Source organism: Bos mutus, chromosome 5 (assembly GCF_027580195.1).
Source record: "Bos mutus isolate GX-2022 chromosome 5, NWIPB_WYAK_1.1, whole genome shotgun sequence".
NCBI classification, from domain to species: Eukaryota; Metazoa; Chordata; class Mammalia; order Artiodactyla; family Bovidae; genus Bos; species Bos mutus.
In genome coordinates, this window is record NC_091621.1 from 71129394 (window position 1) to 71146744 (window position 17351).

General features: G+C 38.7%; 2 protein-coding genes across 3 annotated transcripts in view; one reads left to right on the plus strand and one right to left on the minus strand.

The window, feature by feature from the left end:
* Positions 1 to 440: 440 nt before the first annotated feature.
* Positions 441 to 15640, minus strand: THAP2 (THAP domain containing 2). Its single transcript, XM_070371011.1, has 3 exons — positions 15072 to 15640; positions 7599 to 7794; positions 441 to 2985 (listed from the first exon to the last, which is right to left on the minus strand). Exons 1-3 carry the CDS (start codon positions 15140 to 15142, stop codon positions 2602 to 2604), a joined length of 651 nt encoding a protein of 216 aa, XP_070227112.1. The 5' UTR covers positions 15143 to 15640; the 3' UTR covers positions 441 to 2601.
* Positions 15641 to 15949: 309 nt separating this feature from the next.
* Positions 15950 to 17351, plus strand: part of ZFC3H1 (zinc finger C3H1-type containing) — a 50669-nt gene continuing 49267 nt past the window's right edge. For both annotated transcript variants that reach the window (XM_070371010.1, XM_005896790.3), the window contains exon 1: positions 15950 to 16640. In XM_070371010.1, coding sequence (XP_070227111.1) covers positions 16046 to 16640 — 595 coding nt within the window. In that variant the 5' untranslated portion in view covers positions 15950 to 16045. The remainder of the gene's footprint in view (positions 16641 to 17351) is intronic.

Genomic DNA, 17351 nt, shown 5'->3' on the forward strand with positions numbered 1-17351 from the left:
TCACCTTAACACCCATGTTCTACAAAATCTCCTTTGGTAAGTCATTATAAGAAGAAATCCATTTATTTCAAAAGAAAACTATTATAAAAAGGTCTAAAGTTTACATGTTCTCATTAAATTCCAATTTAATGGCATTTACCAAAGCACTTCACACACACCTCTTTCATAGCATTTATCATATTGTATTATAAATAATATTTGTTTCTCTCAAAAGACTGAGCAACTTAAGGGCAGAAAAATCATGTCATATTCATCTTTATATCAAATTCCTAGCCTTTGGCTGGTTCTCTGTAAAGGTTAGTGCCTACCAGACACAGCATGAATGATGGACATAAAACAGGATATATGTGTACAGCAGAGGACAAAGAGCTACTATAATTTTGATGAGTTTCATGATATACGGGCTAAGTGATAAGTTTATCAACAAACTGAAAACAGGATTTTAAAAGATTCCTTTAATTTTTAAAGTAAAACTAAACTCCTTTGATTTTCTCTATGAATGAAAGTAGTTTTAAGGCAGACAGATACATGTTAACATAACTTGATGCAGACAGAGTTTGTAGCATGTTATCAGAACAGTGACATGAAAATGCCATGGGGAAAAAACAGCAAAAAATGTACTGAGTGGTAGTTTATTCAGTGCTCTCAAATAATAATGAAGTCAAGTTAATGTGCCAAAAGTTTGTTGTATTTTATAATGGTTCATTTTTGTGATTTAAAAAATGTTATATTAAGATATTAAGGTACTATTGTACATGGGAATCAGCCTGCATTGGTGTTTTGTTTTGTATTGGGGAGGGGTGGTGAACCACATGAGAGTTTATGTTTGGAAAACATAGTTTATGTTTAAATGATTATGTACCCAACTTATTTTGAAGTACAGAAATGGTAAGTATTGATGATTATGTTTGAAACCACATAAAGACAGTTGAAAACATGAAAGGACAATTCCAAGAAGGGAAATCCAGTATTAAAGATAACATGACTAACAAGGTTTACACTATACACAAAAGGATTTTCTTAAATATTTACTTTAAGTGCCTGATGTAAACTAAAAGAGATCTTTCCTACCACTGCTTTTGTTAACTCTAGTAGGCACTCCTAACACTCTAGTAGGAGTGCCTCTAGTAGAGTTAAAGGGTGTAAATAATCTAAAAAGACTGTTGCTAGGATTTAAGCAAATGTTATAAAAACTTTTTTATCATCAAGGAGCCATGACCTTATGGGAAAGATTTACAGTAATATGTGATTATATATATGGTACTTTCATATGTTGTTGTCAGAAACTCAAGTTAGGCCTGGTTAACCTGATTGTTCATTAATAAATTTTTATATGATTTGACCAAAGCTGTTTGAAGGGCTCTTACTAAACATTTATCTGGCAAAATAAGGCAAACCCTTTAATTGTTCAAGTGGAAACTATAAGAAGAGTTCTGATAAAATAATTCTGTTGTAAAATAATTAGCACCTGTATAGCTTTATCAGAGACACAAGAATTTTTATAGAGATCTACACTTCATTTCCCTTATGCAGTATGGTTACTCTACTTACTAAAAGAGATAAAAAGCAAACTGATATGTAAGATAAATTAATTCCATTTTAGGTTATAAGCTGTGGAGATACAATCTGGTAAGTACTTTTCCATAATTCGATTCTATTATGGGTTTATAGAAAAAAAAGAAAGCTTAAGAATTTTGGTATCAATACACATGGTGATACAGGGAGTATTTCTAACATGAAACTTTATAGCATGTTTGCCTATTAATGCATCAACTTTGAAACTGAAAATGTATTTTTATTTATGAGAAAAATGTGGTATATTTATCTTTGTGTTCAGTTAAAGTAAAAAGCTAGATCTCAATCTCTGTGTTATTTCATAGCATATTTTCTCAGAAGGTGACTATAACCAGCTACCAGTTTTTAGAAGCCTGAGGTACTTGGATAACTCAAAGGTACTTTACATTTGAAAATATTATTTTCAAAATATTTTACCAGATATTGCAAAAGCTAATTTTGTTATGATGGAGGCCATGATTAGCTTATTTTACAGATAAGAAGATATAGAAAGTTTAAATAAAATAATTTGCCCTGTATTTCAGGGGGTTTTTCCCTATAATTTTTCCCAATCACAGTGCCAATAACAATAATTCAATTAATAAAAAACTGAACAATTTTACAGTTATATGTCAGTTAATCCCTACTAGGCAAATTACTTAGAATGTAATATCCCAACTTTGGTACAGGAAAAAATTTTTTTATAATATAAATTAAAAACATTACTTGTAATAGACTGTTCTTTAAAGAGGTTAAAAAAACAAAAACACAAAACATTCTACAAATATTAAGTTTTCTAGCAAAAGTTTTAAGTATGTAATTCTCACAATAAGGCACTTCTATTCTCATTTAAATGTTTCATAGAAAGTTCTCCATTTTTTTGTAATCAAGTCTTCATAAATTATACAGTAATGTTGTTACTTCAAGTAAAACTTTATTAACTACTCAATTTTGGAATAATTTCTTTGTCTTTACTTGTGAATAGAATGGAGTTTAAGTAACAAATCCTAAATGAACGTACTCTTGGTCTGTTTCAGATTTAGAGAACTATGATAATGTTTTACCCTGTTGATCTTGTTCAAGAATCTTGAAATCTTCCAAAGCAAGACTGTTTAAGGCTGCTGGTAAAATGTATTCTGATGTGCCCTTACGTAATACATTATTTGTTTCCAGATTCTTCACCAAGCACGCGGCTTTAATCCATCTTCGAGTTGCTCTGCGTTCTTTCTGTAGGCAAGTTTTCATTTTCCTTCTTAAGCTTGCTATCTCCTTTTCCAGTTTAATTATCCTTTTTTTTGCTTCCATAGGATTCCTGAAGGCATAACTGTGTTCAAGTAGTACTTGCTGACTACTAATGCTTGATTTTAAATTAGATGGTCCGGTTGGTGTACAACTGTTGTTTTTCTTCAAAAGATTCCTTGACTTGAGTTTCTGAGCCAAATAAAATCAGAGGGTTGAATATAAATTATGGAATATCACAAAAAAGCAAATTCTGTCCAATTTTGGATAACAGTACTTAAACTGCTCTTTTTGGAACCAGACAATGCCCTTCCCAGGTTTCTTTCAAATAACTGAATATGATTCTATAGATTTAAAAATTTTATTTGCAATATTCTCACCAAGACCAATATAGAATGCATTTAGACATTTGTGATACTGATTTGATCTCTTTTTAAATACTATTCTCTCAATTTGATTAATATTTCAGACCTGTGATCCTACTTAATAAAGACATACCTAAGAATCAAGCTCCTGAATAGGTTTACTTATTAATTATGCACAGTTATATCATACTATCAAGGATTTAAGATCTGGCTAGAAAACTTCTGTCCAGATAAGAAACCCGAGGACCCTTTTTTCCCTTTAATTTCTTTCATTCAGGTAGTCATCAAGTCCTATTAATTCTACCTAAATATCTCATCAGGATGTTTAGAATCTTCCCATCATTCTTAATGCTACTACCCACATCAGGCCCATATCATTCATGTCTAGCTTGAATATATTAAAAACTTTATTGATCTCTGGGCTCATTTTAATCCTCACTAATCTATTTCCCTGACCAGTAATGCTGAAGAGCTGAAGTTGAACGGTTCTATGAAGACCTACAAGACCTTTTAGAACTAACACTGCAAAAAGATGTCCTTTTCATTATAGGGGGCTGCAATGCAAAAGTAGGAAGTAAAGAAACACCTAGAGTAACAGGCAAATTTGGCCTTGGAGTACAGAATGAAGTAGTGCAAAGGCTAATAGTTTTGCCAAGAGAACACACTGGTCATAGCAAACACCCTCTTCCAACAACACAAGAGAAGACTCTACACATGGACATCACCAGATGGTCAACACCGACATCAGATCTATTATATTCTTTGCAGCCAAAGATGGTGAAGCTCTATACAGTCAGCAAAAACAAGACCAGGAGCTGACTGTGGCTCAGATCATGAACTCCTTATTGCCAAATTCAGACTTAAAGTGACGAAAGTAGGGAAAACCACTAGACCATTCAGGTTATGACCTAAATCAAATCCCTTATGATTATACAGTGAAAGTGAGAAATAGATTTAAGGGACTAAATCTCATAGACAGAGTGCCTGATGAACTATGGATGGAGGTTCGTGACATTGTACAGGAGGCAGGGATCAAGACCATCCCCAAGAAATGCAAAAAAGCAAAATGGCTGTCTGAGGAGGCCTTACAAATAGCTGTGAAAAGAAGAGAAGCGAAGAGCTAAGGAGAAAACGAAAGCTATACCCATTTGAATGAAGAGTTCCAAAGAATAGCAAGGAGAGATAAGAAAGCCTTCCTCAGCAATCAATGCAAAGAAATAGAGGGAAACAGTAGAATGGGAAAGACGAGAGAGCTCTCAAGAAAATTAGAGATACCAAGGGAACATTTCGTGCAAAGATGGGCTTGATAAAGGACAGAAATGGTATGGACCTAACAGAAGCAGAAGATATTAAGAAGAGGTGGCAAGAATACACAGAAGAACTGTACAAAAAAGAGCTTCACAACCAAGATAATCAGGAATATGGTGTGATCACTCACCTAGAGCCAGGCATCCTGGAATGTGAAGTCAAGTGGGCTTTAGGAAGCATCATTACGAACAAAGCTAGTGGAGGTGATGGAATTCCAGTTGAGCTATTTCAAATCCTAAAAGATGATGCTGTGAAAGTGCTGCACTCAGTATGTCAGCAAATTTGGAAAACTCAGCAGTGGCCACAGGACTGGAAAAGGTCAGTTTTCATTCCAATCCCAAAGAAAGGCAATGCCAAAGAATGCTCAAACTACCACACAATTGCATTCATGTCACACGCTAGTAAAGTAATGCTCAAAATTCTCCAAGCCAGGCTTTAGCAATACGTGATCCGTGAACTTCTAGATGTTTAAGCTGGTTTTAGAAAAGTTAGAGGAACCAGAAATCAAATTGCCAACATCTGCTGGATCATTGAAAAAGCAAGAGAGTTCCAGAAAAACATCTATTTCTGCTTTATTGACTACGCCAAAGCCTTTGACTGTGTGGATCACAACAAACTGTGGAAAATTCTTCAAGAGATGGGAATACCAGACCACCTGACCTGCCTCTTGAGAAACCTGTATGCAGGTCAGGAAGCAACAGTTAGAACTGGACATGGAACAACAGACAGGTTCCAAATAGGAAAAGGAGTTCGTCAAGGCTGTATATTGTCACCCTGCTCATTTAACTTATATGCAGAGTACATCATGAAAAGGCCTGGGCTGGAAGAAGCACAAGTTGGAATCAAGATTACCAGGAGAAATATTAATAACCTCAGGTACGCAGATGACATCACCCTTATGGCACAAAGTGAAGAGGAACTAAAGAGCCTCTCAATGAAAGTGAAAGAGGAGAATGAAAAACTTGACTTAAAGCTCAATATTCAGAAAACTAAGATCACGGCATCCGGTCCCATCACTTCATGGGAAATAGATGGGGAAACCGTGCAAACAGTGGGTGACTTTATTTTTGGGGGCTCCAAAAGCACTGCAGATGGTGACTGCAGCCATGAAATTAAAAGACGCTTACTCCTTGGAAGGAAAGTTATGACCAACCTAGACAGCATATTAAAAAGTAAAAACGTTACTTTGTCAACAAAGGTCCGTCTAGGCAAGGCTATGGTTTTTCCAGTAGTCATATATGGATGTGAGAGTTGGACTATAAAGAATGCTGAGCGTAGAAGAATTGGTGCTTTTGAACTGTGGTGTTGGAGAAGACTCTTGAGAGTCCCTTGGACTGCAAGGAGATCCAACCAGTCCATCATAAGGGATATCAGTTCTGCGTGTTCATTGGAAGGACTGAGGTTGAAGCTGAAACTCCAATACTTTGGCCACCTCATGAGAAGAGCTGACTCATTTGAAAAGACCCTGATGCTGGGAAAGATTGGGGGCAGGAAGAGAAGGGGACGACAGAGGATGAGATGGCTGGATGGCATCACCGACTCGATGGACATGAGTTTGAGTGAACTCTGGGAGTTGGTGATGGACAGGGAGGCCTGGTGTGCTACGGTTCATGGGGTCACAAAGTGTCGGACACGACTAAACTGAACTGAATCTATTTTCTGCCACTAGCATAATTTTGTAACAGATTTGATGTTTTAATACTGGCTACATTCTTCTTTGCCTATTTTCTAAAGAACAAAAAAATCTTTACATGGCATACTATACCATTTAGGATCTCACCCCATTCTGCCATTCACCATCCTAATTTTTATTCCAAAAATATTAAAACTTTTAGTTCCCACATTATGTCATCAATTTCATAACTTTGTGTCTTTCATTCATTCAACAAACATTTATTGAAACAACACAACAGTGAACAAGTAAGATAAATATGGTTCCTGTCCTCATGAAACCTAAAAACTGGCATTCTTTCTGCCTAAAACAACTGGCAGGAGCTCCATTTTCATCTTTATATTCCCAGCATCTAACTTGGATTTCGACATATGTAAAGCTTAGTAAATATCTGTTGAAAGAATAAATGATCAAAGTGTCAAAACCAAGGTATACTTCAAATTCAACAAACATCTGAGTGTGTACTATGTACCAGGCACTATTTGAGGTTGAGGATTCAGAAGTGAAATGCTTGCCATCCTGGAGCTTTTCTAATATCTGTGATGTTAACATTAATAATTAGTTTACCACAATCTCCTCTCTCTTCTCTCCCATTCAGATATTAACCATGTAGATTTACAAATTTACCCATCAAAAATAACTCAAGAAAAGCAGTTTTTTTTTTCCTCTTTCAGAGGAAAAGATATCTGTCCTTTTTTTCAAAGCTAAATTTTTTACATTTTTTTTGTTCATTCTACCCCTTAACATTTCAGTGACCCTGTCTTTCGCAGCTAGCTTTTCTCTTTTCTGATCAGATCTTCCTTGAGTAGATAAAACATTGTTTTAATCCATTCATACTATACCTTAAATTTCTCCTTCAAATAAATTTCCCCTTCAAATAAGATACAAATAAGTATCAGTTGCTCATACTTATTTTCCACTCATCCCTCAACTCATTAGTTTTTGTTCTGTTTGTACTACTGCAGCTGCCCTGTGCAAGGTCAAGAACTCTCTCCTAAGTTCCAAACTCCAAGCTCAAATCCAATCTAAATGCTGGAGTTCTACAAAGTTTTCTGTTATGCCTCCCTCTGACCTTATATTCTTTGGTCTGACTCTGGTATTCTTTGGGTGTGCTGCCATGAAAGCACTTATCACACATTATTTGTATGTCATCCTAAAACCAGGGCAGAATGATGCTAGAGGTTTCATTAAGATTTTTCAGTTTAACCAATGGGTCAGTTATTGATAAGAATTAACAATAATGTAGAATTCCGATATGATAAAACAGTTTGGATTGGGGAAAGAATAATAGAATCAGGAGATCTGAGCACTAATTCTAGCCTGCATCTTTACTGCAATTTTCCAACTTCCTTGAGCTACAGTATTATATTTGAATTTCAATATATTCTGAATCATTCCATTTTACAAACAAAAAAGGATGGATTCTAAAAATGGAGTTAAAGAAAAGCAGCATTACCTACCATGGACTTTATATGGGTACAAAAATCAAAAATGGTTGGAACAGCATCCATTTTAAGTCGTCTAGTTTGTCCTGTTAGGTCAAAACAGGAAGCTTCAAAGTGCTTTGAACAAAGAAAAGTATGTTTTCCTGGCACAAAATTTTTGCGCCTAACCAGGCGGACCCATTCTTTTCTTCTTTTAGGATCCAAAGGAAACCTTAAAAAAAAAAAAAAAAAGAAAAAAAGGGCAACTCAAATTCCAACTATCACACACTTCTGGTTGCACTAAATAGTCAAAAGAAATTTTGAAAAATGACAATTTAAAATGTCTTCCATTTATATAACAAATTAAAAATTTCTAATATCCAAACACTGGAACAGAAACCAATTCATGTTCATTTTTATAAGTTCTTAAAACTTAATAAAAAACTAACTTAAGTAGATCAGTTTTTCAAGGTCTTAAAAAGAGACATTTCTTCCCAAACTAGTCCTTAACAAGGGAGAAAAAATAAGTAAAACAATTCAAATTTATGTGAAACCATTGTAAGCAGGAATCATTTCACAATGATTTGATCTGCTGTTGATATACATGGTCAAGACAATTCAGATAATCCACAGATTAAATTTTATCAAGACAGATTCTGGTATTCCTCCCTCTGTGTTCATTATGATACTTACCACATGCTTTGTAATTTTTCATTTTAAAAAATTTCCAGTGAAATGAAAGATGATCAGTTTCTTGAGGACACGGATCATTATATCTTTTTATCTATCTTTACCACTTAGGTATTGCCTTGCAAATAGTTGGGACTCAACAAAAATGTGCTTAGTTACTATAAATATAGAATATATAAATTAATACTATACTATACTACTTTCATGAAGTTAAACTGCATATATTTTTGAAAAATGAACTCTTAAGCTATGTAGTACAGTTGAAAGCACAATTACTACAAGAAGTAAAACACTAATGACAAGCCAGTTGGAATGTTTTTCCTATTTATTTCAAAAATAAAATACAGTGATATCACCCAGTGTACAGCTGTTAAGGAAGAGAAAAATATAAGGGACTTCTAAAAATTCTGAAGGCAGCTGTGCTGTGAAGTGAAAGTTGCTTGGTTGTGTCCCACTCTTTGTGACCCCATCGACTACAGAGTCCACGGAATTCTCCAGGCCAGAATACTGGAGTGGGTAGCTGTTCCCTTCTCCAGTGGATCTTCCCAACCCAGGGGTTCTGAACCCAGGTCTCCTGCACTGCAGGTGGATTCTTTACCAGCTGAGCCACCAGGGAAGCCCAAAAATACTGGCGTGGGTGGCCTATCCCTTCTCCAACACATCTTCCCAATCCAGGAATTGAACCAGGGTCTCCTGCATAGCAGCAGATTCCTTACCAGCTGAGCTATCAGGGAAGCCCCTGTGTTGACGGACTTGGAAATAGAAGAATCAACATTCACATGCAATAAGTTTGAACTGAACTCTTTAGTTTGACTACCTTATCCTTTAAGTATTAATTATGAACTCACTAGTGCCTAAAAAGAACAATTAAATTTATGTTAGAAGATCCTGTGGCTCCAAAGCCCCCAGCTGAAGATTCACTAGAACAGCTTTGGCTATATTAGATATACTAGGGTTGCTCAAATTACCAGCAGGGAGGGGCACAGTGATGAAAGCCCAGGTTTACCTATACACCCTGCCATCTCATGTCCCCATTCCCCACAACCTCAAATACACCCTGATCTGAAGGCAGCATTTGTATGTCACTCTACAGTTCCTGTATTGTCTTAAGGTACTTTTATTCTATTTCATTAGACACTTCTGATGGAGAAGTAATCTACTCTGTTAGCTCTCACTTCTTAACAATAATGTATTCTCACTTCAAAGCTCTGTTCCAATATTTAATGATTTGAAAATCCTCCTGAGGACTGAGCTAAAAATTAAGCTATTAATTCATTAGCACACTTCTTGCTGGGACCTCAATAAAGGCTCAGAATAAATAAGTACTATCAGTACTATCGGAGAAGGCAATGGCACCCCACTCCAGTACTCTTGCCTGGAAAATCCCATGGACGGAGGAGCCTGGTAGGCTGCAGTCCATGGGGTCGCTAGGAGTCAGACACAACTGAGCGACTTCACTTTGACTTTTCACTTTCATGCATTGGAGAAGGAAATGGCAACCCACTCCAGTGTTCTTGCCTGGAGAATCCCAGGGACGGGGGAGCCTGGTGGGCTGCCGTCTATGGGGTCGCACAGAGTCGGACATGACTAAAGCGACTTAGCAGCAGCATCAGTACTATTTTTTTTTTTTTTTTATAGTAAGGGTGTTTACTGTCACTTTTTTATCACCAGTAATATTAAATACTTTACATCTTCATTCTTTTTTTTTTTTATTCCTTTATTTCTCATGTGTTCCCCATCCTGAACCCTCCTCCCTCTAGTACTATTGTATTAGCATTTGTATAAGACTCTTCAGATATATGAAGACTGTCAGATATTATTTTTCATACCCACCTTTAGCTCTTTTTTAAATAATGAAATCAATGCCTCCAACTGGACCTTAACTTCATCAAATTCTACTTCGTTTAATACTCAGTTTAATAGTACTGAGTACTATTAAATAATAGTACTTACATAATAGTATTAAATAATACTCATTTTCCTAACAAGTTTTTCATGATCAGAAGACTTGGTTAGATGTTCCTGTATCATATAGTACAAATATAACTGAATTCCAATTGTTTACTATCTCCACCACTAGATCACAGGTTTCTCCTGGTTAGAAGCTGTTTATTTCACTACTTTATCCTGTTAAGTAAGCATTCAATAAACTTTTCTGAGTGAATCAATGAATACACAAGCTAGTGGAGTTAGTTTGGCATTACTAAATAATCTTCAGATTATCTGTGTTGAAATAAAATAAGAATAATCAACAATTTTATATTTTAGTTTGGATAATGTTTTATAAAGATTAACCCGAATTATGTTTTTCACATGTTGTTTGGATTTTTTCCCAGCAAACCCAAAGGGTGAGTGAAACAGCCTGTAAGCTGAATTTAAGTAATAATAAATCCTGTAAATATTAGTTTTAAATAAGTGAAGTAGTGTTAATAGATGGATATATTCTTTGCTACACAAAAATAGAAGCAGGCTTTCAGAAGCATTAGATGTTTTGGAAAATCACTCAGTATTTTAAACAGTGCTACTTTGCTAGGGTCTTTAATAAATAACTGAATGTCTCTAACATTCCAAGCACTGTCCTAGGCACTGAAGACATGGTGCTAAATAAAACTGACCTACCTTTATGATATCCCCCTTTTTTGAGGGTATACTGTAATGAGGAAGGTACAGAATCAAACAGCTTGAGGTAGCAGAAAAGAGTGGCCAAGAACAGTTTCTCTGGAATCAAACCAGGTATCAATCCTGGATCCTTCATATAATAGCTGGGTGACTTTAAGGATGTTGTTTAACCTTTTTAGGCCTCAGTTTTATCACCCATAAAGTTGAGTAATAATGAACCTAGTGGGGTTCTAGGAATTAAATGAGACAATGTGAGTAAATGCTTAGCTCAGTGCGTGTGTGTGTGTTAGTTGCTCAGTCCTACCCGACTCTGTGACCTCATGGACTACAGCTTTCCAGGCTCCTCTGTCCATGGGATTCTCCAGGCAAGAATACGGGAGTGGGTTGCCATTCCCTTCTCCAGGGAATCTTCCTAACCAAGGGATCGAACCCAAGCTTCTTGCACTGCGGGCAGTCTCTTTACCATCTGGGCCACCAGAGAAGCCCAGCCCAGTGTATAGTACATGGTAAATATTAAATAAATAGTTTTTATTATTGGGTTGGCCCAAAAAGTTCATTTGGGCTTTTCCATAGCGTCTTATGGAAAAACCTGAATGAACTTTTTGGCCAACCCAATATTACAAATGTAATTACAAGCGTAATTATATGAACTTAGAAAAGGGTAAGTACAGGATTGCATGGAACCATAATAGGAAGAGCTAATTTCATCAAGAAGCCTTAAGAGAGTATGGGAATTAGCTAGGGAAATGGTAGTAGTGAAGAAAAGAGTATCTTGGGTACAGGGAAGTGTTATGACATGAAATGATGATGGAGGGCCTGCTAAGATAAAGAGTGATTTTGAATTTTATCCAAAATGGTATTGGTAAGTCATCAAGAACCTAATTTAGAGGTGACTGTTAACAGAAAATGTTTTAACTGGTTGTTAAACACAGCCATGATTAAAAATTATGTAAGTTTGCATTTAAGTAGATTAAAAACAAAGGTAATACATATTAAAAACCCAGCACCTAGTTACTTTACTATTATCTACACTCTTAGGTTACTTATATGTATGAAACCTGTATGAAATAAATGATACAGAATAGGGTAATATTGTACATTTCTTCCCAACTCCACTATCAGTGATGTCATGTTGGTAGCTTAAAACCAGTTATGGTTGGGAGTATTTATATCCTGCAAATTGGACAAACACTACAAATCAGGGCTTTTGCCCTTCCCCGGAGATCCTGTTGTTAAACATTTAGCAACACACCATTTACTATAAAAGAGCAGTTAGAAGGACATGAATGGAAGCAGTGAACCACTTAAGAAGTTGTTTTAATACTCAATTGAGAGGGAATGGTAAGAAGTCAAGGGAGGATAACCTCTCAGCTTCTGGGTGGCTGGTGTTTCCTTTTATGAGAAAGGGAAAATGGGAAATGTAGTTTTTGGGGAAGGACAAGTTCAAGAGTACAGTTTTAGTGTGCTGAATGTGAGGAACTGAAGAGATGGGGGAAATAATTGAGACACTTCATCTAAAGGTCTAAAACCCATTGGAGATTTGGACTGGAAGTACAAATTTAGGAGGCATTTAGGAGGCATCAACAAGTAAATATTAACCAAGACCATAGGAACAGCTGCAATCCTTTTGATGAGAATGGGCTAGGCGATAGAGTGGTAGAGGAGACTGAAGTTAGGCCAAGGAAGTAAGATGAAAATCACAAAATTAGTGTCAAATAATTCAAAGTAGAGAGTATTTCAGGGAGGAAATGATCACATGCCATGAAAAAAGATGTAGGAGTGACAATTCATGTTAGCTAGAACAGTTTCCAAAGATTACTGGGGAGACTCAGTCTGGAATGGGCTGAGGAAGAGAGAAGAAAAATGGGGACAATAAGTTTAGGCAATGTAAGTTGTATACGGGGATAGAGTCTACCAATGGCCTAGGAAAGGAGTGAATTAAATGTTAATTATGAAATAGGAATTAATTTCATTATGAATAATGCTATTTTAAGGCCTAAACTTCTGAGGTGACACATGAATATGTTAATTTCATAGCAAGCAAATGGTCAAACGTGGAAAGGAGGTGTGTTAGTGTACCACGACACATCTCCTAAACATTCCTTGCTGGTGCCGTGACTCCACCCTCTTCCTCATTTTCCAAATCAAATTACCATATACAATAATTTCTCCTCAAACATTTCTCAAATCTGTCCACTTCTTCCCATCCCTACTCTCAGTACTACTCTAGTCTAGGCCACTGAGTCTCCCTTATTTTATTACAGGGTCCTAACTTTTTTCTCTATCAATCTAGGGCTGATTGTGTCAGCATCAGAAGTACATTGTTTAGTTCCACTGAGCTGCATCAGGATTTCCCTGTGAAATAGTAGGTATGCTAACATTCTGTAATAAGCTCCTTTCTCGTCAAATTCATCTCATGATGATGCTTAACCAGCACTTTAGGTAACAATGTAATTTGCTACACTGCAGCCTGAGGGCTTTTTAATATGGAAATCTAATCACTCCATTCTTTGTAAGCCTTCCATAGCTACTCAAGAACTCACTGGATAAAACAGAAAATCCTTAAAAGTATTGTACAGGACCAGATATATGTCATCTTTTGCTCTCATTTGAAATTTCACATCCTTTGAGAAGTGTTATTTGACTTTCCAAAGCTAAATTAGGACTCCCTGAAAGTCTCTTCTGTGGCATTTAACCATAATTATTTGTCTGTCTTTCTTATTCCAGGAAGGTTAAGAATTTTCTGGATCCTTAGCACCGTGTCAGGTGCTAAGAGCTTGGCACATATTCAGTTCAGTTCAGTCACTTAGTTGTGTCCGACTCTTTGCAGCCCCATGATGCCACCATGGACTGCAGCATGCTGGGCTTCCCTGTGCATGACCAACTCCCCAAGCTTGCTCAAACTCATATCCATGAGTTGGTAACGCCATCCAACCATCTCATTCTCTGTCCTCCCCTTCTTCTCCTGCCTTCAGTCTTTCCCAGCATCAGGGTGCTTCGCATCAGGTGACCAAAGTATTGGAGCTTCATCTTCAGGGTTAGTCCTTCCAATGAATATTCAGAACTGATTTCCTTTAGAATTGATTGGTTTGATCTTGCAGTCCAAGGAACTCTCAAGTCTTCTCCAATGCACTGATGCTCCAACAGTTCAAAAGCATCAATTCTTCAGTGCTCAGTTTTCTTTATAGTCCCACTCTCACATCCATACATGACTACTGAAAAAACCATAGCTTTGACTACAGGGACTTTCGTTGGCAAAGTAATATCTTTGCTTTTTAATACATTAGATAGATCAATGAATAAAGCACTACATTTTCATGACATACATGAAAAACATAAACACCACAAGGATTTTGTTTTTTAAGTGGTAACTTTTAATAGGGGGTACATTTAGTCATAATGAGGTGGGAAGAAAGGTCAAGGATATCATTTTCTGAATTCTAAGATCTTATTAAGTTGCAAAGTATATAAATGCAGAACTGTTTGTACTTAACTTTTTGAATGCTTCTTTTCTTCAAGCATATGGCACGCACTTGCAGAGAAGGCAAATGTTCACCGAGTCATTATTTCATGTAGTATTCAACGTGCTTTCCAGTGTTCTGATTTGACAGAATTAAAGAATTTTGACTGCTTTTCAGCAAACGAACGAAGAACGTAACCTGGGTTCTTTGTATACTACTCTGTTCTAGTAAGAATAGAAATCTTATCTTTTCCATTTTCATTCACATAGCTTAATTCTACTGCTATTAATGACAATTTCTCCGCAGTTACCGTATGTGACTATCAGAAATCTTAAACGCTTCCCATGTCAATATAGCTAGTGAGAACTGACTAATTATAACGGGAACGTAGTCCGCTTTTTAGGTGATTGCTGACTTGAAAAGGAAGATCTCGCTTCCTCTTATGGCGTCATTAACATCAAGACGTGGTCGAATACATAAGAAATAAAAAAGCAGAAAATTAAGATATCCTCCTGTCGCTTTCTAGAGAAGGACTAATCACTGTACAGAACTTGAGTAAACCTTCCCCGAAGGGAGAGAAAAACTGGACAGATTTGAGAAACACAAAAGCCAAAAATGATGCGTCCCTGCTACTTAACAGCTAAGTTAGAACTAGTAGAATCCTCTTGTTCTTCTCACACAAGTGATACCCAGTGTAGGAACTCCCGTTTCCGTCAGCCCCACTCCCTGCCCAGGTTACCTGTGGAAGCTGATGTTAATGTGCTTGTTGTAGGTAGTAGCACAGCCCGCCGCGGCGCAATTGGTCGGCATTTCCCTTTACACCTCATTCGGCGCTGTCTTAAGCCTGATTTGAGGCACGGGATGCTACGCTTCCTTCGGGCGGACCCTAGGCAAAAGAAGCTGGGGAAGGGCCCACCGAGCTGAGTTGCCAGAGATGGCTGGGAAGAAGGGGTATGTGTGTGTATGCGTGTGCGTGTGTGTGTGTAGCTGGTGGGGAGCGGGAGGGGTCAACCTGCCCTTTCTCTTTATTAATATGGCGGACTTGGGCCGGCAAAGCCGACGGTCCTGGAGCTCCAGTCGCTCCCGTTTGCCTTCACCAACATGGCGGACGCAACCCGCCCTCTCCCCGGCTCCCGAAAGGGAGTGGGACTATATAGCGTCTGTTTAGCTGCAGGCCACCGAGCAATTAGACGAGGTGTGCCCCCCTATCACTATGAAACTCTCTCGAGGCCAAGATTAAAAACAGGCCCGCCTACCCCGCCACGCACCCTAAACCCCCAAAGGCCAGTCAATAATAGGTACGAGCCTCAGACTGGAAAGATAACCTCAAAGCGAGCGGCAATAAAAAGAAAGACTACAACTCCCAGGGAGCATCGCGCTGTCCTAATTATTATCGCGTGGACTGGGAGTCTTGTTTCCGGCGTGCGGCAGGAAGTGACGGCCGAGCAGCCCAGAGCCACTTTCTCGCGAGGCGGAAGAGCCCCGATCGCGGAGGAGCAAGGGGGCGCTAGGGTAGGGAAGTGGGTTGCGACGGTCCGGCGAGAAAGAGCTGGGGTGCGGGGAAGTTGGGGAGCAGAGCCCGCTAGGTCTCCAAACAGGATAAGGCCGCACCGACCGGGTCCGTTAGGGAAGAAGGAAACCGAAGAGGAAGGCAGTAGTCGGGCGGATCCCCGGATAGAGGGCTAAGGTTGTGTGGAAAGCGCTGCTCCCGGGATGGCGACCGCAGATACTCCGGCCCTGGCTTCCAGTGGCCTCTCGCCTAAGGAAGAAGGGGAGCTTGAAGATGGGGAAATCAGCGACGACGACAATAACAGTCAGATACGGAGCCGGAGCAGCAGCAGCAGCAGTGGCGGCGGGCTGTTACCGTACCCGCGGCGAAGGCCTCTTCACCCGGCCCGGGGCGGTGGATCCGGCGGAGGCGGTGGCTCCTCCTCGTCGTCGTCCTCTTCTCAGCTGCAGCTGAGGAATTTCTCACGCTCGCGGCACGCGTCAGAGCGGGGCCACCTCAGGGGACACAGCAGCTACCGACCCAAAGAGCCGTTCCGGTCTCACCCGCCCTCTGTGAGGATGCCTTCCAGCTCACTGTCCGAAAGCAGCCCCCGGCCTTCGTTTTGGGAACGGAGCCACATCGCCTTGGACCGTTTCCGTTTTCGAGGCAGGCCTTACCGGGGTGGGAGTCGCTGGAGTCGGGGACGAGGAGGGGGTGATCGAGGAGGCAAGCCGGGGGGCAGACCTCTGGGAGGAGGAGCGGGATCCGGATTCGGCAGCAGTCAGAGCTGGCGAGAGCCCTCTCCACCTCGGAAGAGTTGTATCCTTAACGTGGCGGTCTGCCCTGGGTGTGTCACTAAAGTTCCCTTTAGCGTCATTACTAGGTATGAGATGAGTAACTTTTCTGAACCGTCAGAACCGCTTGTTTGTCATTGTGTCAGAATACTTAACGTAGGTGGTTCGTTGGTAAACCTCGTGTGTCAAACTGTCGCGTTGTTTCTTAAAATTGCTTGACTGGGTATATTGCTTTTTTAATAGTAACTTGTTTTGGACGGGGGCCAAACTAGTGGAATCTAAGTGTAAAATCAGATTTGAAATACTACATCACAAGCCCAGGTTTCATTAGCCTTTGTTGTTGTTAGTAAACTTTGTTATGTGAAGTTGCCTTAGATTGTTAGAGGAAGAAAAAAGTATTAGCCATAAAAAGTCTGAGGAATACTGTTGCTTATATCGTATTGCACTGTCACATTGAAGATTATGAAGTTTCGTTACGCCGAATCCTACTGTTTTTATTTGTGGTTCTGTTTTTTTTTGTTTTTTTGTTTTTTTAACCTGTCTTGATTTATTCTTATACATTGCTGCGTTTTAAAGTTGGGGGGGAAAAATCCTGGTGTCACCAACTATTAATTCGGAGGTTTGAAATTCATGTATCTTTGGCAGAAGCTTTACCTCCTTAACTTCTCTATTTCTTATGTTCATATTTTGGGCATTTTATAACTCTTGGTGCTGACAGTTGTGGACTAGGGAGAGA